Here is a 23829-nt window from a genome sequence, read left to right on the forward strand (position 1 = left end):
ACCTGTCGGCAATAGTTTTTATTGACAACAGTCCTTCTGTTTTAAGCTCTATGCTACTAAATGCTGTAACATAACTACTTTTGATCTTTGGCATTCTTCTTTCTCTTTCTTCAAATTGTTACCCTATTTTTAACTACTGCAATATAACTACTTCTATTTGATGTGCAGTATCCTTCTTCCTCTTCCTTGCTCACATGGACAAACTTCACTTCACCCTCTTTGTCATATACTCAACATGGTGGGGAGGACTGCATACCCTGCATCAAAGAATAAGTCATAATATGCATTGATGCAATCACCATTATCACTCTTCTAAGGAAAGCTCTTCTAATTGACAATCAAGGTCTGCACTATCTTTCCTGTCAACAAATTCATCCTCATGAGCAACTGATCCATCTCATCCTTATGTGATCAAGTTGATACAGGAAGTCTCTTAGGAGTAGCATTATCATCAAGGGAGATATAGAAAGACGAAGTATCAAATGAAAAATCATACACTTGCTAACTGATCATTGGCATTTACAACACCAATGTTAACAGCAGCACACTCATCATTAAGTACTGAGTTGTCAACTTCATTTTCAAATGCACAGGAAGTTGCAGCATTGTCTTCACCAGCACAATTACTGATAGGAATGAAGTATGGAATCACATCTAGCATGTAGATGAATCATTTGAATTTTGGTAGATTGTTCATAAACAAACCTATTTCCTCATTTGAATAGTCGTCATGAGATGTGGAACTAAACACCTCTACCTCCTTGCCATGGTTTTCATCTGATGTATAAGTCTTATAAGGCTCAGAAACATAAGTAGTATGCTCAAGTTACAACAGAAGATCTGTCATTACCAGATATTGAAGACAGCAAGCTACCTACATACTGTTTTTCATATCCTTAAGAAGGTTTCTTGATCCATAAATCTACTACAAGCTAGAACGTTACATTTCTTTGGGCACCAATTCAGGCCACTCATAAGTATCACAGAACATGTCCATACAAACCGTAGTCTTGTGCCTATGATTTTGAGAATACAGGATAAGACAGCAGAAAACCTTTGATAAAAAGATGAAATGACTTCTCCCTATTTTCTTTGATGTGATAAGAGGGATCAATCTCACGTTTTTATGTCACTAAGGGCTGCACACAAACTTTCCTTACCTATCATTCCCACAGAGTCTGAACAAAAACTCTCATCCATGAATCCTCCTATTGCATTCCAAAACTTCCCATTAAGTCTGCAAACTTGTTGACATTTGCTTCTTTGGAAATAAATATATGCACCAAACATATGTAGCTGATTATGAACTTCACTTGGGTCTTGGTTGACAGGTCACCCAAGATAAGTCCAACTATTTAAAACCTTTAGTAACAAGGAAAGGCCTAAGGTATTTATCAATTGCTATCTTTGTGGCTGCAAGGTGGGGCTGGGGATGCAGTTCTTCAAGATCTGAAATCTTTATGTGAAATCTTTAGCAGATGACTACAAAGTCGAGCAGGAACGGTTGTGTTCCAATAGTTACTGGTTGTGCCATCAGGATCCCTAGAGGCTTAATGCCATGCTGGTTTGTAGTTAGCAATTGGAACGTGGGTGGCCACAACATCGGCTGTCCCAACTTCTTCTAGGTATCTTCTTGTAGGACATTTACCCTTGAACCTCCGTCCACAATCATGTCCGAGAGGATCGTTCTTAATATACCCATTTCTACGATCGTCGGATGCCTTCCTGATGTGAGGGCTAGCAGCATTGGGTTTGTTGTGCTTGTTCTGCTTCCCTTCTCCTTCCTAGGTTCTTTTGGTAGTTTAGCAGTCAGAGCCATGTTTGTGAGTGTTGTTCGTAGTTGGTGCATTGTGAGGATCAGCTCATTTAATTTTACTGGCACTTCAGTTTGTAATATTCGCCTTATGATGTTTTGTTTTGCGTAGTTCCTTGTTGAGGTATTCGTATTGTCCCTCTTCTCCATTTGTGATTTCTCTGTCTGCATCCCTTTCTCATTTTCCGCCCGTGCTTCTTCCAATCTCTTCTTTTCTTTCGTCGGGTCTGGGTACAGCTTTGCCTATTTATGTGTAATTTCCAGGACTTCCTCTTCGTCCGTTCCTAATTTGATGCTGATCAAATTCACTTTTGATTTTGATTTCGGGCACTTGGCATCTTCATGGTCTCTAGGACCACACCATCTGCATAACAACTTCGGTGTGTTCGTTGTTGTACAATTTCGTGCAAAGTGGCCCCGCAAGTTGCATGTCCGACATTGAACCATCGGTTGGCCGTTAGCATCATACTGAATCCGACTGCGGCCCTCGTTATTATTGTTATTATTGTTGTTGTTGGTGTTGTTTTGTCCCCGTTTATTGTTTCTGTACCCACTCGGGGTGGCACCGTCATTGTTTGTGTTTCTGTTCCCTCCTGACACGGATGCTTCCTATGTCAGGAGCACTTGTTGATGCCCTCTTGTTTTCATATTGAATGGGCATTCCTTTGTGGAATGTCTTGCAATTTGACAGATATCATAGAACTAATTCTTCGGACAGGATCCCTTAGTGTGACCTTCTGTTTTGCATTCTATGCACCATAGCTCGTTTTCTTTGGTCGGGCTATTCCCTTTCTACATATTCTTAAACTCTTTCATCATCCTGATCATATCCTTTTGGAGGGCTCGGACCTTCTTACTGCCCTTTTCATCGCTTCTGCTATCCTCAGAAGAGGATTCATCCGAGTCAGATGATCTACTTTTCTTCTTCTTCTTTGTTTTCTTTTCACTCTCTAAGTCCATCGCTCGATTGTACGCTTTAGTGTATGACGATGGTGGTACAATATTCATTTTCCTTTTTAACTCCAGGCGTAGTCCTTCTATGAACCATCTCTTTTTTAGCTCGTTTGCTGGCTTACTTTCCATTTTGTTTACTAATTCTTTTAGTTTTCTAGTATATACACGGACTGTTTCATTTCTTCCTTGTTTTGTGGCGTAGATTTCTGCTACTATCTCATTGTTGTCTCATAGCTGTTGAAACTCTGTAATAAATTCCTTCTTTATGTTTTCCCATGTGGTTAGCTTTGCCGGATCGGTGTTAGAAAACCAATCAATTGCTACACCTCGTAAGGTGGCTAGAAATTGCCTCACCCATTTGTCATGGTCATTTTCTCCATTCGCTGTCCAAATCATTTCGCAAGTTTTGCAGTGTTTGATTGGGTCAACCGTGCCATTCTCGTCAAACTTTGGTAACTTTTTCTTTAGACCGGCCATCAGTACCCTTTCTTTCTTTTGTTGTGCACTACTATCGGTACCCGCATTGTTCTGTACTTTCGTACCGCTTTGAACACCCACGTTACAGACACCTATGTTCTCGAGTGGTGTGAAGGCTTCCTCAAGGACTTGGTTGTTTCGACCAAATTGTATTTTCTCGTCAGGTGTATCAAGGACAAAGAGTTCACCCCACACTCATGTTCCTTCGACACTCTGAGCCGTGTTGGTCCTTTCCCTTCGTCTGGATTCCCCCTTGGCTTACACCAATTTGCCAATGCTGCCTTTGTTCCTTCGATCACCCTTCGCCTTTCTCGGGCTTCTTTAATCAACCTCTCCCTTGATTGACTTGGCAATTGCACTTTGTTCGTCAGTGCTCCCGTGGTACTGTGGTCACCTCCTTTGACACCACTGCTGTACCCTTCGGCGAGTTGTTGGAATCTGTGCCTCCGGTCGCTTTGCTGTGTGCGGTTTAATCTTTCTCGTACCACACTTATGTTGTCATCTTCTGGATTCTTATTTCTATCTTTATTCAATGTGTTTGGCATTCATAGCACCCGATCCTTATAGGCAACAACGTCAAATGTTTACTGTACAGGGTAAACGGTTTATTAATGCATGTAGACAATAGACAAGAACATGTAACACAGAAGTATTCCTTTTATTATTCGCATGTATAGAGAAGATACTACAATATTCGATATGATTGATGCCAAATGTTTTCCTTTTGTTCAAGTCAGAGTAACGAGACTCAGACTAGGCTCGGACTCGGCAAGGGTAACTTGACTTGTGACTTGGCTTGAACTCGGAAATGACTTGGCAGTGACTCAATCGTGACTCGACAAAGTGAAAAAACCTCAAAATTTTGAGATTTTTTAGGATTTAAAGAACATTCCATACACCCATTATTGAATAAAGCATAAAGACACAATAACATCATTAAATAGAAGATAATTTGATCATTATGCACATACTTAAAGTTAAAACTTAAAAGTCAAACATACATCAATTACATAAGTACAATACTACAAAGGTAAATTGCTAAATACTATATTACTAGTAATTAAATTTTGAAGTTTAAAGTTTAAACAGTAGCTGAAGCCTGAAGGAAATATTATAAAAGTAAAACTGTAAAACATAGAATCATATATAAAATGATAAATCCATGCAACCCATCAAGATTCAATGAATCAATAGTCATCATCAAATGTTCCAAATTTTGATCATATATTAAGTTAAACAAAATGTTAAAACAAGACTATAAGTCTATAGCTATGGCTCCTAGTCAGATTCCTCATCATCATCCTCATCGTCATCGTCATCCTCATCATCATCGTCTTCGTCATCCTCATCCTCATCCTCATCCCCAACCTCAGCCTCAACCTCAGGCTCAATATAATCTATAAAACGCCTCTTAGTAAGGCGTCTAAGGTAGGTCTTGGATGTCTGAGTAGCCATAGCATCAGCCTCTAGGATCAATTGTAGTCTCTGCCTCTGGCTCTACCAATGCCTATGAGGTGCCACTAGGAACAACTGGAGCTCTCTAGTCCTCTGCTGCCACAGCCTCAGCCTCAGCCTGACTCTCTCTATCTACCTGGTCAAGCCACTGTAGGTCCTCATCATCAAAGATAGGATCAGTAGCCTCAGTGATCCACTTAGACTCTGGATCAACCTCCTCTAGAGTAATCAAAGAGGTGTCACTATCCAAAATCTCCTTGATCCTAATGCGCATGTTGTAATGCACAAAGACTAGCCTATTCATTTTCTCCACAAACAACCTGTTACGCCTCTTCGAGTGGATGTGTTCGAACATGCTCCAGTTGCGCTCACATCTAGAAGCGCTAGTTGGTTGGCTCAAAATGCGGATGGCGATTTGCTGAAGGTTTTTGGTTGAAGGCCCAAACATTTGCCACCATCTATTTGAATTTTGAAAAAAGGAAAACAAAAAAATATTAGTCTCATTTCAAAATTTGAACTTTAAACTTTTAAAGTTTAAAACTTTAAAGCTAGAAATTTACAAACTAGATTGTATAAGTCTTAAGTTGCAATTTTTACCTGGCTGCAATTTTGTACAACCTTCTTTGCAGATTTGACTTGAAAAAATGGCTCCTGATGCATTATTATAGGCATCCATCTCAAACAATATATCTGTGGAATTAGGGGACATCTTCGATATCACTGTGTATAGGCCACTAAGAACCTCCTCATCCACCTTGAAACCATCACGGAAACGGTAGGCCGGATTGAGGTAATAGGCTACTGCGCGGATGGGCATATGAAGTTGATTTTGCCATCTCCTATCAATTATGTTCTAAATAGGGCCATAGTTTTCCTCAACTCCTACATATTTGGCCTTAATAGCCTCTTTGACCCTATCCATGCCCTCATAAATGTAGCCCATAGAGGGCTACAAGGGGCTTAGTGATCTACAAAACAATTAAACAAAAAACAATTTAGTGAATGATGAAACTTTGCAAAGTTGCACAATAAAAATAAAACAAAAATATGTATGAGATAAATTAATTTATAAAATTTTAAGACTTAAGCTTTTAAAATTTAAAATTTAAATTACCTCCACAATCTTCGAACATGGCTCCCAAAAACCTTCATTATCATAAATGCATTTTGTTGCATTTATCCTTGCAAGGTTGGTGGCAGGGAAGGAGGAACTCCATTTTGGACCAACAAACATGCACCTCAACTCTAACCTTGAAGTCAGCAAGGACTTTAGTGTGATAAAATTAGAGGCAAACCTTGTGATACTAGGACAAGCCAACTCCTTTCCCTTCATGTATTGCCTCATAGTGCTGAGGACCAAGGCATGATTATAGATGAACTTACAAAGATTTTTGGCCTTGGTAACACATGATTTCACCCATGCAAGCTTGCTAATATCCTCTAACATGAGGTCAATGCAATGGGCCGCACATGGAGTCCAAAAGATTTTTGAGTGTCTCTCCATCAAAAGTTTTCTTGTAGCAATTTTAAATTAATTAGTAAACAATGAAATTTTTTGATGTATTAAAAAATTTTTAATTTTCAAAATTTAATGAAAAACTAAAACAAATTTTTAAAAAATAGAACTTAGAAAGTTAGAAGTTAAAATTTTACCTACAGCAACATAATTAGCTGCATTATTAGTCACTTCTTGGACAACATTGTCTTCCCCCACCTCCCTTATGACCTCCTCAATAGTCTCACATAAGAATTTTGCATTTTTCACATGTGAGGAAGCATCTATAGACCTCAAAAACATAGTGGATCCTGAAAGTGAAAATTAAACAAAATAATTATCATCCAAGGATCGATAGTCAATAAAACAAAATTTTCATTATTCAATAATACATTAAATTATAGACTTAGAGGATGATGAATTACCTCCACTAGAAACAAGAAAATTTAGGAGGGTCCTATTCCTCCTATCTGTCCATCCATCCGTCATAACAGTACACCCCTTTTGGCTCCAAATTTTTTTATGGTCCTCCAACTCAAATTTCATCTCCTCAACCATATCTAGTAAGAGGGGGCCACTCAACTCATCTTCAGTGGGGGCTTTGAACTCCGCACCACAGATGGAAACTGTATCAATCATCCCCTGCCAATAAGGAGTCCTGTTACAGTTATAAAAACATTTTAATTAGCATATTTCAAATTTCCAACATCAAGTTAAAACTTAAAAGCATAAAATTGAATTTAAATTTTAAAACTTAAAACGTAAAACAATCAAATATAAATGAAGTTGAAGTACCTAGCTGCTATAAATGGAATTTTGTAGAAAAACCAAAACTTGCAAATTGCTCTTATTCCAGCTTCATGTACCTCCCTATTCCAGCCCAAGCTCTCAAGTGAGGGTTGTGCACCAGGAGTGGTACGGGGTACAAAAAAATTGTCCAACCTAGATTTTAATTTTTTGACTCTAGGACGAAAGGTAAATCCACTAGGCCCAGTACTACTAGAAGGGGCAGCAGCTGTAGCAGTAGCACCACCAGCAGTGCAAGGCATAGATGTAGAAGAGGTACGACTAGCAGAAGCACTAGGACGATAGAGGGGAAGGGAAAAACCTTCTCCAACACAACCTACTGACTCAGAAACATTTTCAGATGAGCGTGGAAGGGAACTAGAACCAATCTGAGCTAACTCTTCTAATTGTTTTTATTTTAATTCTTTTTCTTGTTCATATTTTTCCAAGGCTACATAACAAAAACGTTGAGCCTCAACAATTGCAAGTCTACAAGGCTCAGTATCATGAACACATATGCCAGCAATATGGTATTTCAATCTATTTATCCCCCCACTATTAATGGTTTTACAAAATAGGCATTTTGTTTGAGTTCTAGTTTTACCTGGAAAATCTATGGTGAACTTCCAACACTCATCTTTTTTATTGCCTTTAGAGAGCTTGGGCTTTTTACCTCCAGGAGCCATTATGAGTAAGGAAAAATGTAAAGGTTGCTGCAATAAGACATTTTAGACCAAATATTACCATTTAAGCATTGTATTTTATGAAGATCTAAAGTTAAAAAAACTCATAAACAAATTAAAAAAATTCATGCAAAAAACCCATAAACATAGAGAAAAAATTTATCAAAATCTAGAAAATCAACTCTTACCTCTTTCAAATGCTTTGTGAAAGTGTTGAGAAGAGCTTCTATAAATTCCTTGATGATCTAAATGCAAGCTTTTCTCCTCTTCCTCTCAGTTGGTTGCAAAACAAGGAAACTCTATTTCTCTTCCACCTCTCTCTCTCTTTCTTCTTGTCACAAATGAGTGTTATGGGAGCCCTTTCAGAGTTATAAGAGTGAGGAAGAACAAAAAAAAAAAAAAAACTTTGCAAAAATTTATATTTTTAATGACCGAATTTGTGCCTGCCGTGGCCGAGTCAAGACATGTGGAGTCAGGCGAATCACCTCGTGACTCACGAGTCATGTGAGTCATGCCAGATGACTCGCTGCTCGCGAGTCACGGGTCATTATGACTCGGGAGGGTGGTCATAACTCACGTGACTCGCCGCGAGTCGCGTTACTATGGTTCAAGTACATATATCTATCCGAAGGGGTGACTCAACCGTCACGCAACCTTTCGGTTCTAATCTACCTGTCAGCTATACAATGTTTACCGACAACAGTCATCAATCTCTCTCATAGATGAATTTAAGCTTTGAGATTGACTTGGAGAGGGTGCATAACCACTTGGACAGCGAGAGGAAGCATCATTGCAACTAGTTCTAGTTGCATGAAATGGAGCATGTGAGGAAGTACAGCTAGAGCACTCATAGCATTCATATTGTTCATGCTATGTTACCAGTCTGACCATATATAAGTGTGATGTATATGATAGAAGAATAAGAAGAATGAAAGATAAATGTTAGCATTACCGCGCATCTCTGCTTTTATATTCTCTGGCAATGATTACTACAATTACCATAATATGATATCATTTTTGTGAAATAACCTTCCAAACATTCAAACATTTACTGAACCATCATTCATAAATTTATTGCTGTATGCTTAAAACATCGGTCAATGAGTTTAAGAATGTTTGAGGAATTGTCTCATGGAACAAGAAATAAACATACTCAACAGGAACATTTACTGGACTAATTAGTTTGTGCCCAATGGACTGAGTTGCTGAGGAAATTATTGATGGTAGTCTTAGGTACCGATTCTTTGCTGAAATGGTCGGATGCTGGTTCTGATGTGTCTGGATGCTTTGGTGCGTCTGGATGCTGCATGGATTCTCTCAGAAAGTGCATCCTGGGACTGTGGGTTCTTGGTGGATGCGCTGCAGTGTATCCAGCAAAAACCCACAGACCCAGAATGTGCTTCTTGGGAGCATCCGGGAGGCATCCAGGCCCATCTAGAAAGCACCCGCGGCCAAAGGCATTTTAAATGCCAATTTTAGCATGTATTTAATTGATGACAATGAGAATGTGGGCTTTTTTCAGAATTCTTTTGATTTTGAATAACTGAATTTTATTAGTGAATCTTGAGTCTTGAGTCTTGATTGATTAACATTGAGTCATAAATTAAGTTTTGATTTTGTAATTCAAATTGCATTGGTATCTTGAACTTGAGTAACTTTAAATTTACTAATTAGTTACTTCAATTTGTATATTTGTCACTTTGTGTTAGTGAGATTTATAGTTGACGTATCGATGGTGAAGCATCATGCTATGGAATGGTTATTTTTGTATATTTATTGCATATCTTTGCATACATAAATCATAGTATGTATGTATGGATGGATGGATGCATCCAAAATCCTTCAAAAAAAAAATCACGCATCCATGCATCAGCATCAGAACCAGCATCGGTAACTTAGATGGTAGTTGTGTGCTGTATGCACTCACCACATGCTTCAACTTTTATTTCTTTGGTCAGTGGCAGTGGGATTCAGTGGCCATGGTTATATTTATTTAATCCTTGGCAATGTGGTGTAGTAGAGCAGTAGCCTATAGAGTTGTAAATAATTATTGCAGGTATAATAGGGCCTTGGGCAGTGTTTTCAATCTATATAGGTGACTTCTTTTTGCTATATTTATTGCTCAGTATGGCTTGGATGCAGCTCAAAATAATATTATTGCAATGCAAATTTGTACCCCAGGCTGTTGTTGGCTCAATATTTTGAAATTTTACTGCTGGGTGCATAAATTGAGGACTTTCAATGCTCTCATGTACCTATAGGAAAATCCAGTGTGGATATCATCCTCCAGCATGTATATTCATCATGCATACAAGTGAACTATGGCCGTGTAGGTGTAAATGTTGATGTAAGTTGATGTGTGACTTGTGTATTTACCCAAGGAATTCATTGTTATTTGAAATGTCTTATTGCCTATTTATAACTTAGTTATTGGGTTGGTCTTGGTGCCAATTTCTCTGCCAAGGCTGTTTACGATGTCAAACAAAGGTGGTCAAGCTTTTCAAGAGTTGAAAGTATTTTATTTGTAAAGTAGGGGAAGGGGTAGTTATGTAGAGTTCTATCTGTATATGAATGTCCCCATGGCAGGCCTATGACATTTCAGGAAAACATTTGAACCAGTTACTGGTTTTCAATTTTTCATATGTTAATTTTTCTGTCATAACTATAATAAGGGTAGATTAATGTTGATAGACATTCTAGAGCATTGCAGTCATCTTTGTATCCTCTTTTCTTGTTGCATGTGGGGTCTGGACTTGAAACACATTATTAAGTATGCTTGCTTAGAGATGTCCTTAATCTTTTAATTTGGATGCATTGGAAGTTGGTTTCTGTTGCTGGTTTGCAGGCGTGTTTCATGTCTCTTGCAGATTGTGACACAGTTAGCCTTGGAGTAGGCACCAGTCTATAATGAGAAAGACCAATCAAAGTTCATTGTAATCATCTTTTGTTTTTAGTAACATAGTAGTAGCAGCGCAGTTTTTCGCCATGCTTCCATGATCCATTAATGGAACCAATGTCTAATCTTCTGCACACTTGAATAGATAGATTGTTGGAGAATCATGATTTACGTCTTCCTTCTCATATATGGGTATGCATGGTTAAGTGGATTCAATGAAAGGGATACACTGATATATCATATGGTGCATGCACCATGTAGTGAGAGAGTTTATAATCTGCTAATGAGAAGTCTTATAGGTCTGTATGCAGCCAGTGTTAGCATGAACCTATTGACAACTTTCCATGGTTCAGAGCACTTTAGGTATGGCTGTTTAAGGGACTTATGCCAGACTTATGCCTAGTTTTTCGTTCTCCTTAATTGTCCCATTTTAGAGACTTAAGCCTCACTGGCAACATGATCACCAACTCATACTTGGAGCACCCACTCCACTAACAAAGGCCTCACTGATCAAAACATGACTGGTTATGTTCAGGACACCAACCCTAGGAGCCCCAACTCCACCCTCAAATCACAAAAGGAAATAATCTTTATTTAGAGGGCTACTCTGTTTCTATACAAATCACTCGTGTTTTGTCTTGCTAGAAACTGTTTGAGAAGAAGTGGTGTCAATAGATAGGTTCCTTCTTACCTTGTAACAGGAGAACAAAAGGAACAGCATCAGGTTGAGATGCAGGAGGAGGAACCACCCTAGATAAAGCATTTGATTTGGGAGGCGGTGTCTCATTAGAAATGGAAGAATTGGAAGAAATAGTTATAGAAGGTGTTGGCAAAAGACCATGGGTACAATCCTTAGCCATACTTAACTCATCAATATTTCTATGCTTATAAGCTTGATATGATTGAAAAGGGAAATCAAGATAAGTACAAGCTGTAGTGGGTATAAAAGGCTGAAAGAAGTCAAGGACGACACAATGCCTAGGCCTAGAGGGATGGTAAAGACAATGATTGATCATCTTAATCTCACCATTATGAGGGAATTTATGCACTTATGGATAGGAGAAGCAACGGCTTACATGGAAGTCAACCGAGGTAAAACAAGATTCACTTGGAATTGATTGGAAGTGGGGATGACAACAAAGGTAGTATCCACCACTTTACCACAAAGTTCAACAAACAAAGAAATGGAACCATGAGGTCTATACAAGAAACCATCACAAGTCTGAATCCATGTATTAGTTGAATGATAAAAGTCACTTTGCAATTATTTGTGAAAAAGATCTTCTTCAGTGATGACATTAACCATGGAAGTAGGATCAACAAGACAACCATAAGAAGGTGACTTAGCAACCTTAACAGCAATGTAAAGAGGACCATCGGGACAGTTTATAGTTTGAGTATTCATCAAATGAAATAGTAAGGTCTCTACCATGCTTAAGGGCAGGTTTAAGCTTAAGCTGAACTTGAAGTTTAGATGTTTAGGTTGATGTGGAGGTTGAGGTATACGCTCCACATTATTGACGATATGGGTATCTCTTACATTTTTCGGTCATAAACAATGTGCGTAGCAGTGGAAGAGGAGGGTTGATCAATTGTGTTGAGGTAAAGGGTTAGTGTAAATTTGAAGATTTTGATTTGGAGGCACCACGGATTTATTACCACTATCATGATTATCAATATAGAAAACATTGGGGAGCTTTGCAACTGCATGGCCTCCTTGGATGCAATGTAGGCTTCATGGCTTCCACTACTTCCTTTGTGTGGCTGTACTTCCTCTTTTTTGCTCCATCGTGTCAATTTGGGTGATCATTATTGTTTCATCTTTCTCTTTGCCTGTGTGAGTTTTAACTTTTTTGTGGCTTAAAGTTTATGAGATTGCTTAAATAGGGTTTAGATTGATGTCGTTAGAGCCATGTCCCCTCGGCTCCTAGCCTGTTTCACCCGTGTTTGAGGTTGGAGGTTTGTCTAATGATGGAGGGAATGATGTGGGGTTGGAGTGTCTGATCAACAATTGCCAAGATAATGTGCAAAAGGAAGGTGAGGTTTCTCGGCCATCATATAAAGATGCTCTTTCTGAGCAATCTAAACCCGAGTGTCCACCATCAACGATTTCTAATGGAGTTTTTGGTGGAAAAGATGGCAGTTGTCGAAGGCCCACAGCCAATGGAGATAGATTGGAAGGAGGACAAATTGAGGATGGAGGCTGAGACAATGGTGGAAATGGTAAGTCTGTCCCTAATGACTTCAAAACTCTATCTTAATCTCCTAACGAAGATATGATTGTGGCTATTAAGAAGGAACAAAAAAGATTGAAGGACATTGCCATTTTCTTTGTTTGTGTTGATAAAGAGTCCCTTCCCTCTCGTAAGTTTTTTGATGATTGGATTGCTAATATATGGGGGAGAAAATTAGGGATTCAAGTAAGTTTCTGTAGAATGATTCAAAAAGGTCTTTTTGTGTTTTTTTTTTAAACACATGGAATGCAGGAAAGAGTGTTGAGAAAGAATTATTGGAATGTTGGTAAGTCGCTCTTTAGGGCTTATCAATGGTTGGCCTTAGGTAAGTTTGAGCAGGTGGTTGCTCGTTCTCCCCCTAGATGGGTTGAGATTAAGAATCTTCAGCCAAAGTTCTAGCCTTTTATCCCTTAGATTGTTCAACCATTGGGCTTTGTTCTTCAAGTTGAAAATGCTAGGTAAACCTTGCTGAATATAAATGCTAGAATTTTGCTTGCTTTAGCACCTGATATTGATTTTCCAGAATTTATTTCGATGAGTTTAGAAGAGGAAAGTTTTTTATGGGAAATCTCTTTACTAGGGAACCTAGGGTCATGTTTTCACTTTAAGAAAAATTACCATTCAAAGGATTATCCAGCCCTTTTTAATTCGAAAGCCCCTAGGTTTGAAACTGTGGCTAAAGCTAACCCTAAAAATGGTGATAAGTAGGAATTTTCTAAAAAGGATGATAATATCATTAATGATTCAGTGAAAGGCATTCGAACAGACGTTAATGTCAATTCCTTTAATATTTCTAAGGATGTGCTGGTCAATGAGGCAGTAACTGAGACAAGGGATGTAGGTAAGTTTTGCAGTTTGGATTATCCTTTGCTTGAAACCGACTTTGAGGTTGTGCCAGCCCCGAGTCAAGTTGCCTCCAAAGCCCTAACTTCTTGTCAACTTGTATCTCCTTCGGTCATTGATAGTCGTAATACAGAAGTTCTTGCTATTCCCCATAAGCTTAACGCTCAACAATTAGCTCTTAATACCATTAATGCAAGGGCTGAGAATGTTAGGAGGAACACTGTTGAATCTTTGAATGGAGATAAGAGCCTAGCTGGAGCCCTAAAATCTGTGGTGGTTAGGAAGGTCAATGGTAATTTAGATGATGTAATGGAGAAGGATTCATTTACAGAAGTCATTAATAAGAATGCAAAAAAAAGAGGAAAATGGTGGAAAGAAAGTCTATTTCTAATGAAAATAGGAGTGGTAAGGAGATGCCAAATTGTTTTAATAGACTGTACAACAATCCTAAATCTCTTCATCATAAATGATGCATCTACATAGTTGGAATGTGCGAGGTCTAGAGATGTTTGAGAGGAAATATTTGGTTAGAAAATGGTGTAACAATCTTAAATTAAAAGATATTATTTGTTTACAAGAAATTAAGATTGTTGGGTTTCAAGCTCATACCATCTTGAAATTTATTTGGGACCAATCCACAGGAATTTATTCTAACCATCCTAGAGGTAAAGGTGGATCGACTATCATGGTTGGCCCACTTTGGGCTGATAAGATTTCTGGTAATGGCTTCTCCCCATGTCATAGAGCTATGTGGGTTTTGTTTAAACATGGTGAAATGCTAATTGGGGTATGCAACATTTATGCCCCTAATGATTATAGAGAACGTGTTGCTTTATGGGAATGGTTAACATGTAATCTACCTAAAGCTCACTGGATTTTTGTTGGAGATTTTAATATGATAGAGAATAAGGAAGATAAAAGTGGAGGCTCTACACATTGTTGGAAAGGTAATGGATTATACTTCTAGTCTTGGTTCAAGAGGAAATACAGAGTTGCTGACCCTTTAGCTCTTAAAAAAAAAAGTTTCTCTGATATTTGGTTCACTTGGTGTAACAATCAAGCTGGGAGGCAAAGAGTCTATTGCCAGTTGGATAGGATTTATGTGGAAGAATTAGTTTTTAGTGTTGTCAATAAAGATGGCCATAATCCTGGTATTGTTATTCTTGCATCTCTGTTTGATCATCATCCCATTTATGCAAGTATTCTCATGGACAGTGAGCTTGGTAATAAAAGGAAAGCTAAAAATGGTTTTAAACTCAACACGTCCTTATTGAATAATGAGGAGGATGATGGTATCATTCATATGGTGACCAATTTATGTAAGCTATGTAACTCAGAGCTGAATCCTAGGGATAGATGGAGCCTTTTTGTGGATTCATGGAAAAAAGTCTATCAAATTATTGTTAAGAAAAGAGCTAGGGATAGAGATGAGGAAGAGTAGGTCTGTAGAGCTCCTTGAACTCCATTGAGAGAGATCTTCAGAGTAAGGGTTGTGATCCCTACCTAGAGGAGAGACTTATATGGACTAAAACCCAACTTAGAAAGATCCAACAGTATAGAATAAGAGGACAGAAAATCCGAGCCAGGATGAATTGGATGAAGGAAGGGGATAAAGGTTCTAAATATTTTTTTAATATTATTAGAGCTAAACATAAGAAAGAATTGATTGAGTTTGTCCAGGTAAATGGAAATCTTAATAATGATCCTAGCTGCATTAAGGAGGCTTTTTATAGCTTTTTATAAAGGTCTTTTTACCTCATAATTCACTAATGAAAAAAAGAAGAAGCTAGATAAATGTCTTAAACTTATTCCCAAAAAGATTAGTAATGAACATGCTAAGGCACTGGATAGACTCATCACTTTGGAGGAGATTAAGGAGGCTATTCTTTCCCTAGCTAATGACAAGTCTCCAAGACCTGATGGCATTCCTGCAGAGTTTTATAAACACAATATTGGATGGATTGGTCCTGAATTGATGGAATTGTATGAGAATGCTTACCAGCTTGACTCACTTGGCGCTGACATCAATAAAGTGGTTACTAAGCTTTTGCCAAAAGGGGGGAATAAATCGAAAGTTAAGAATTGGAGACTTGTAACATTATTAAATCTGTCATACAAAATTATTGCCAAGATCTGGGCTAGGCAGATAGGGGGGCTTCTCAATGAGTTTATCTCTCCTACCCAAACTAGTTTCATCAAAGGAAGATTTATTTTGGAAAACTTCATTACTAGCTGGGAAGCGATGCACTGGGCTAAGCATGATGGTCAGAATGCAGCAATGGTTATGTTAGACTTTGAAAAAGCTTATGACAGAATAGAGTGGCCTTTTGTGATGGGTATGCTGCAAGATTTTGGGTTCCTACCTGGTTTTTGTAAATGGATTAAAATATTGCTTAAAGGTTCTTCTACAGCCATAGATATTAATGGGGAGTTGACTGAAAGGATAATTCTCCAAAGATCTATAAGGCAGGGTTGTCCAATTGCTCCCTCTTTGTTTGTAATTGCTGCCAGTGCATTATTTTATATTCTCAAAGCTTCTCAATTAGGTCCTCCTATCAGGGATATTACTTTGCCCAATCAAGAGACACTGCTTAATGCTCAATTTGTAGATGAAATTGCCCTGTTCATAGGTTTGGATGAAGTGAATTTTGATAATATGTATCACATATTGCAAATTATTTGTTTGATTTTTGGGGCCAAAGTGGCTCCCCACAAACCATCCATTATTGGGTGGTCCTTGTCCCCTCCAGATTGGGTGGTAAGTAAGGGTTGGCAATGGTTGGGACCTAATGAGATTGTTAGATATCTTGGGATCCCATTCTCTATTGAGCCATCTACTAAGGATATGTAGATGTGGGTCTTTTCTAAAGTGGAAAAGAAATACTTGAAATGGCAAACTCATCTCTTGTCTTTGGCAGGTAGAGTTCAAGTGGTTCAGAAAGTGCTATCTACTCATCACATATATTTCTCTTCAACTTGGCTATTCTCCAAATATCAGAGCAGTAGCTTAGAAAGGATTATGAGGGATTTTCTGTGGTCTGATGGTTTAGGGAATAAGAAAAGGCACCATGTAAAGAGGGAATGCTGTTGTTTACCCAAAGAAAAGGGAGGATTGGGGATAATAGATTTAAAAGATCAAGGTATGGCACTAGCTTCTAAATGGATTATTCAAGATCTAAGTGGGGATGAACCATGCAAGGTTTTAGTTAGAAATAACATCTCTAGATCTAGTATAATGAAGGGGAAAAGTTAGACTAATGTTTAGTTATGTGACATGGTCTTTGGGAACTTTGAGTTATCAATTTTTGGATCCAAAGATTTTCATTCTCTTTGGAAGGCATGGTCTCAGGTTAGGAAACTTATTCCATTCAAGGATGCAATTGGTGGCTCCCCTAAGTATTCTGTTTTAGATAGATCTATTTGGTGGGGTGTTGAATCTAATGGTAAACCTCTTGCATTAACCCAAAGCTGTTCTGCAAAAAACTGGAATAGATTTGGAATTTCTACTATTGGTGATATATTGGTTGACAATAGGTTAGGGTTATGGAATGAGATTGTTGGCAAGTTTAACATTCCTAATTCTCAAAAGAAGACTTACTCCATCATTGTTAAAGTTGTAGGAAATGTCTTTCCTGCATATATTATGAATTCTAATCAGTTTGTGTAGAACATTAGATGGAAAGATGGTAGTCACTTGACTCACTTCAATAATGTTTCTTCTAAGAATATTTATAAAATGCTTAAAGATGATTGTTCTATTTTTGACAAGGTTAACCATGACTGGGAGTGTCGGCTGATAGATGGCATTTCATCTTTTCCTTTTTTTGGCACTCTCATTGTGAGCCTAAGAAATCTTGTTTTAGATGGTTATTACTTTTGAAAAAACTTGCTGTGGTTTATACATTGCCTAATGGTCATGATAGTCCTATTGTGTGTGGTGTATGTTCCGTCCATGAGTCCTCTGAGCATCTTTTTTTTGAGCGTACCTTTTCCACGGGTGTCTGGTCTATTTTTCTAGGGTCACCCATAGTCTGGAATAGTAGGCCAGGTCTTGTGGAGTGAAGTTCTTGCTGGTTTTGTTAATGATTTTGATCTAAAAATGAATAATTTTTGGTCTATCTTTACTTGTGAAATTCTTTGGTTTCTTTGAAAGGAGAGAAATGCAAAGATCTTTCAGAAGAGGAGACAACTTACTGAGTTTGGATGTAAATTCATACATTTTCAAATTATGTCACAGGGTGCTGCTACTTTGGAAATCTCCAGGGACAGATTTATGATGCTGATGCGGGAGGGTCAGATCTTGATCCACAAGGATGATATTGTCTCCTGTCAATATTTTGATATCCACAAGGATATGCTCAAACAAAGCGAAATGGACAATCTTAATCAATTTATTAAAGGCCTTAGTATTGGAGATAGAGTAAAATCTGGAAATTATATTCCTCATGATCATGTTGCATATGGATAGAGTGCTTAACCCTATATATGGGTTTTTTTTTTATGATGGGAAGACAGGCCAAGCTGGCTATGCAGTTGTTTTTTGTTTTAACTATTTTAATTCTTGGTTATATGATAGTTGTTGCTGTAAACAGTTAACAGATACTACATGTAAAAAAATAGTTCGATTTCTGGTATCTGCTTAGGCTGTATGCATATACCATCCACTAAGCATATTTTGTAAGATGCTCAGCGTATAAAAGAACTTATGATGTAACCCAGATGATTGCACTATGTTAATACAAAAAAAAAGAAAAAACATTGGAATCAATCAAGTCTTGAATTTTTATATTTCAAGGTAAAACACCTTTCAATATCATGGCGAGGCTGACGATGATATTGACAAAAGGCTTTGGAATCAAAGTGTGAACTTGATGTTGTAGAAGGAAGAAGTGTTCTAATAGGAGGGAGTGTAATAACATTAACACTTACTAACCTTCCCATAATAAAGGCAAAGAATCGGAGAGGAGTAAACTTGTGACTCGTCTAAAAAACAAAGGAAGAAGCATTGACACTTTTGGATGCAGCAACTACTTGTTCATCTACTCTATTCGTTGCTTTGATCATCTTGACATAGTTGGTAAGTTGCTGAAATTTGTTGTTGTTAGGTGTGGCATCACTCTTATTAATTGGTACATGAGCCATTGGAGTGGTGCTCTCAAATTGATTGACTTGTAGTTGATAATGATGAAGCACTGTACAAAGTTGTGAAAAAAAGTAAACGTAGTAATCAAAATCTTATCTCTAATGTCTATTTGTAAATTAGCAATAAACATATGTTGAATATCAATATGAGGCATATGATTAGAAATCTAAGCATGCAAATACTTAAATTTAGCAATGAAATCAATTACATTTTCTTTAAGACCTTGTTTACAATGCACGAAATCAGTCAAAGAAACTTGAGCACCAATGTTGTTTTGAAATTGGTGGATAAAAGAAACAACAAGGTTTGAAATGAGCCATCTGACTAAATCTGTCAACTACCACAGAGTCACAACCATTCTTAATCTTAGGAAGACCTACTACAAAATCCATATTGAGACATTCTTGTGGCCTTTTGGGAAGTGACAAAGTTTGATAGAGATCTACATTGGTGGAAGTCCCCTTGGCCCTTTGACTTGTAGTATGACATTCCACATACCTTCTGACATCCTTCTGCATCTTTGGCCAATAGTAAAACCTCTGCACTAGTTCTAAGGTCTTGTTCAACCCAAAGTGTCCCCCAAGACTTTCATTATGTTTTTCCTGAATTAGTTTCTCTCATGGAACCTTTTGGCACACACATTTTTCCACCTTTAAAGAGCAACCCATTCCACAAAGTATATTCAGAAATCTCATTGAAAATGATTCTCAAACTGTGTAGATACCTCGTAGGCTTATGAAAAGTCATCATCTTCTTTGCATAGGTCCTTGAAGGCTTCAAGTCCAATACTCTGCAATTGAACCTCTTGAATGATTAGCACCCTCCTACTTAAAGCATCTTCTATCCTATTGGCTTGACCTTTCTTATGTTTAATGGTAAAGGTGTATGCTTATAGATGTTCAATCCATTTCACATGTTTGTGGCTCAATTTTTCTTGAGAATTTAGAAAACTTAGTGCATGACTCTCAATAAACACTACAAATTCCTTTGGTAACAATTAATGTCTCCATTTTTTCAATGCTTGCACCATTGCATAGAGTTCCAAGTTGTAAGAGGAATACTTCCTCTTAGCCTCATTCAACTTCTCACTAAACAAGACTACTGGTCTCCCTTCCTAGCTTAAGAAAGTTTCTATTGCCACATTACTAGCATCACATTCTATGGTGAACTGTTTATCAAAACTATGTAGTACCAAGATAGGTTGACTTGCTACCTTTAGTTTTAGTTTTTCAAAACCCTTATTGGCCTCCTCAGTGAACAAAAACTGTCTTACATCCACCCTTAATGGTATCTAAGATAGGAGAACAAATTTTACTAAAGTTCCTTATGAACTTTCTATAGGTGTTGGATATTTGCCCAAAAAAATAGATAATAGACAACAATAAGGAAAACATAAAAGATGACAACATACACCAAAAGTTACCCTGGGAAAACCCTTTAAAAAACGAAGAGAAAAAACCCAGCCACACAACGAAATAGCACTTTATTGATAATTAAATGTTTAAGTGTGCAATGCCTTTCGCTTTATGCGATATATATAACACATAAAAAGACTCTTTGCATTACAACCACAAGTCTCTTGAGTTTCCCAAAATACGACTCTTTATTTTCAAATATAACTCTTTGTATTTCCATGCCTCAACATGTTTTATGACACATGTTTTAATATTTAATATTACAATTTATCATAAATGTCCTTTTCAACTTAAGTTCACCATAATAGTATTAACACCCAGAGATAAAGATCCCTATTGCAGCTACAATCTCCAACACTCCCTCTTAGCGAGAGAGATCTCTAGATGAATAGTCACATAGGGCTGGAACCAAAATGTCAATGATAAAATCTAATCACATAGATCCTATAAAATTCATGGAATCACTCAACATGAAAGTCTTGCAAGAAGCACAACCAACTTTCATCACAGACTCTCTCAACGTGATGTTGTCATGGAGTCCCTCAATGTGACACTAAGAGAACAATTTACTCATTGTTAATAATCATGGAATCAATCAACATGATAAACCTGTAACAATTACTCATAATCATGGAATTACTTAACATGATAGATGGAAATTTTTATTCATAACTAATAATTATGGAAACACTCAACATGAAAAAAAGCTTGCAAAAGTCACATTCAACTTTCCTCAGACTCACTCAGTGTGATGCTGTCATGAAATCTCTTAACATGACAAACCTGCAAAAATAACAATCACCTTTTATCATGGACTCACTCAACATGATGCTGTCATGGAATCTCTCAACACGACAAGTTAGTAAGGCTTACAACCAACGTTTTATCACAAACTCTCTCAATGTGATATAGTCATGGACTCTCTCAACATGACTTTCAATTCCCATAGTGAAATCTCTCAACTTGATGACATAATGAACTCTCTCTACATCATGCTCAGTACGAATCTCTCATAAGTGAAAGAGTTATCAGGTTAACCTTATAACTAATATATATTAATATCGCATGAATAATAACTCATAAAACCCTAGCTGAAAATTATTTTCCAACTAGAGTCTCAAATTTTACAAATACCAAAATTATTAAAAGCATGTATAAGAAATACAGGGTTACTATAAAGATTCCCTCTCTATAAAATCAACTCCCTCTGAAGTTGAACACCTCCCTCCCAAGATCATTGTTGTTGCATCCTGTGACCAATAGAGATCAAAATTAAACGCTCATCCTAAATATATAAATCAGAATACTTATCTATTTGAAGAATAATCTCCTTGATAATGCATGCAAATGTGATTCAATAACCAGTATTTATATACAACATGCAACCACTACACATATAACCTAAAAATATTCTTTGAAGCTTCAAGTCCAATACTCTGCAATTGAATCTCTTGAATGGCTAGCGCTCTCCTCCTTAATGCACCTAGTACCTTATTGGCTCTACTTTTCTTATGTTTAATGATAAAGGTGTAAGCTTATAGATGTTCAACTCATCTCATATGTCTATGGCTCAATTTGTCTTGAGAATTCAGAAAACTTAGTGCATGAGTATCAGTAAACACTACAAACTCCTTTAGAACAAGTAGAGTTGCAAGTCGTAAGAAAAATACTTCCTCTTACCCTCATTCAACTTCTCACTAAAGAAGGCTACTTGTTTCCCTTCCTAGCTTAAGAAAACTCCTATTGCCACATTATTGGCATCAAATTATGGTGAACAATTTATCAAAATTACATAGTACCAAGATAGGTTGACTTGCTACCTTTTGTTTTAGTTTTTCAAACCCCTTATTGGCTTCCTCAATCCACTGGGACTTTGTCGTGCATTCACCCTTCATGGTGTCTAACATAGGAGAACAAATTTCACTCAAGTTCCTGATGAACTTTCTATAGAAGGTAGCCAACCCATGGAAGCTCCTTAGATCACCTACAGTTTTAGGTCGGGGCTAGTTCAATATGACCTCTACCTTTGAGGGGTCCATCTTCAAATTTCCCTCTATGACTACAAAACCAAGGTAAACAAGCTCCTGCTTCATAAACTCACATTTATCAAGATTGATTAGCAAGTTTTCATTATGAAGCTTTCTCAAAACAATACTCAAATGCTTAAGATGATCCTCTTTAGTCTTCCTAAATATTAGTATATCATCTAAATTAACTACTACAAATTGACCAATTTAATCCTTCAAGACTTCATTCATGAGCATGGAAGTGCTTGGTGCTTTTGAGAGTCGAAATGGCATTACAAGCCACTCATAAAGGCCCTCAATGGTTTGAAATGTTGTCTTCCACTCATCCACCTCTCTGATCCTAATTTGATGATAACTACTTTTGAGATCAATCTTTGAAAAATATTATGCTCCTAGGCAATCCATAAGGTCTTCAATCATTGACAATATCCTTGTATTGATCTAGTATCTCCTAGGCCTCTTTAGAAATCTCCTATCTCTCTTTAGTTTCTTCCTCTATCTTGAGCTTAATACCATCCTCTGCTTTCATGGCTTACATAAAATCCTTCTCTCCTATCATCAACACAGTAGGACTAGTTTGTTTAGACTACTTTGCTTCCCCAAGAGAGTATTTTTATGTAATCCTATCTTTTTGGAAACAAAAGGCATTCTTCTCAAGGTTTACTGCTGCTTTTAAAATTTTCACAAGGCTTTTGATTCTGTTCCTAAGATTGCTCTTTTTGAGAGGCTTCGGGAGATTGGGATTTCTGAGATGTTACTTACCCCTATTATGAGATTATATGAGACTGTGATTGGTAGATTCAGAACCCCTGAGGGTTTCTCAGATCTGATCCATAGTACCATTGGGGTCAAGCAGAGATGTCCTCTCTCTCCTACTTTGTTCGGATTATATATTGATGAGCTTGAGGACTAACTTTTGAAGTCTCCACTCCTAGGTGATGGTTGCTACCTACACTAGGTCCTAATCTCCATTGTTGTTTTTGCAGACGATGTGGTTCTTCTTGCTTCCTCTCCAGACAATTTACAAAGGCTTCTTGATGGCTTGGCTTCTTTTTTTGACCAGCGACAACTTATGGTTAACCTGGGTAAGACTCGGGTCATGATCTTTAATTGCTTAAAGACTTCTCATCTTCACTTCTTTTTTCAGGGACAGGAGATTGAGATCACTTCATCTTATACATATCTAGGGGTTAAGTTTTCTGGACCTTGGTTCAGTATGAGACCGACGATTCAGCCCAGAGTCAATAAGGGTATGGGCTCTCTTGCTATGCTTGAGAAACAACGCTTTAGACATCACTTTCAGGATACCTCGTCCAAGTTATCCCTCTTGGACTGCCTTGTGCGGCCGACAATTATTTATGGGTTTGTGGTTTGGGGCCCGTCTCTCCTTGGTCCTGATTGGGCCTCGATCAAGCAGTTTCAAACATTGCTTTTGCAACGCATCATTAGATGTCACAGGTTCACTCCTCATAGTATCATTCTTGTTGAGTTTGGTGCTCATCCATTCAGTCTTGCAGCCATTTTTTATCTGAGTTGGTTTCGTCCATCGTCTGCGTGGTTTTGCTGATTTAGTTGGTGAACATGATCGGTATTCCTACTTGACATATT

General features: G+C 37.6%; 1 protein-coding gene across 3 annotated transcripts in view; it reads left to right on the plus strand.

Annotated features, from left to right (window-relative positions):
* Positions 1-23829, plus strand: part of LOC149547763 (uncharacterized) — a 104526-nt gene that overhangs the window by 72044 nt on the left and 8653 nt on the right. For 2 of the 3 annotated variants that reach the window (XM_089791820.1, XM_089791822.1), the window contains exon 3: positions 17874-18404. The exons of the other annotated variant lie outside the window; for it this stretch is intronic. In XM_089791820.1, the coding sequence (XP_089647946.1) occupies positions 17874-18104 (231 nt within the window). In that variant the 3' untranslated portion in view covers positions 18105-18404. Of the gene's footprint in view, positions 1-17873; positions 18405-23829 lie in introns of those variants that run through there. 3 annotated transcript variants of the gene reach the window in all.

Source organism: Cupressus sempervirens, chromosome 7, assembly GCF_028749045.1.
Source record: "Cupressus sempervirens isolate cs-2001-9-10 chromosome 7, ASM2874904v1, whole genome shotgun sequence".
Lineage (NCBI taxonomy): Eukaryota > Viridiplantae > Streptophyta > Pinopsida > Cupressales > Cupressaceae > Cupressus > Cupressus sempervirens.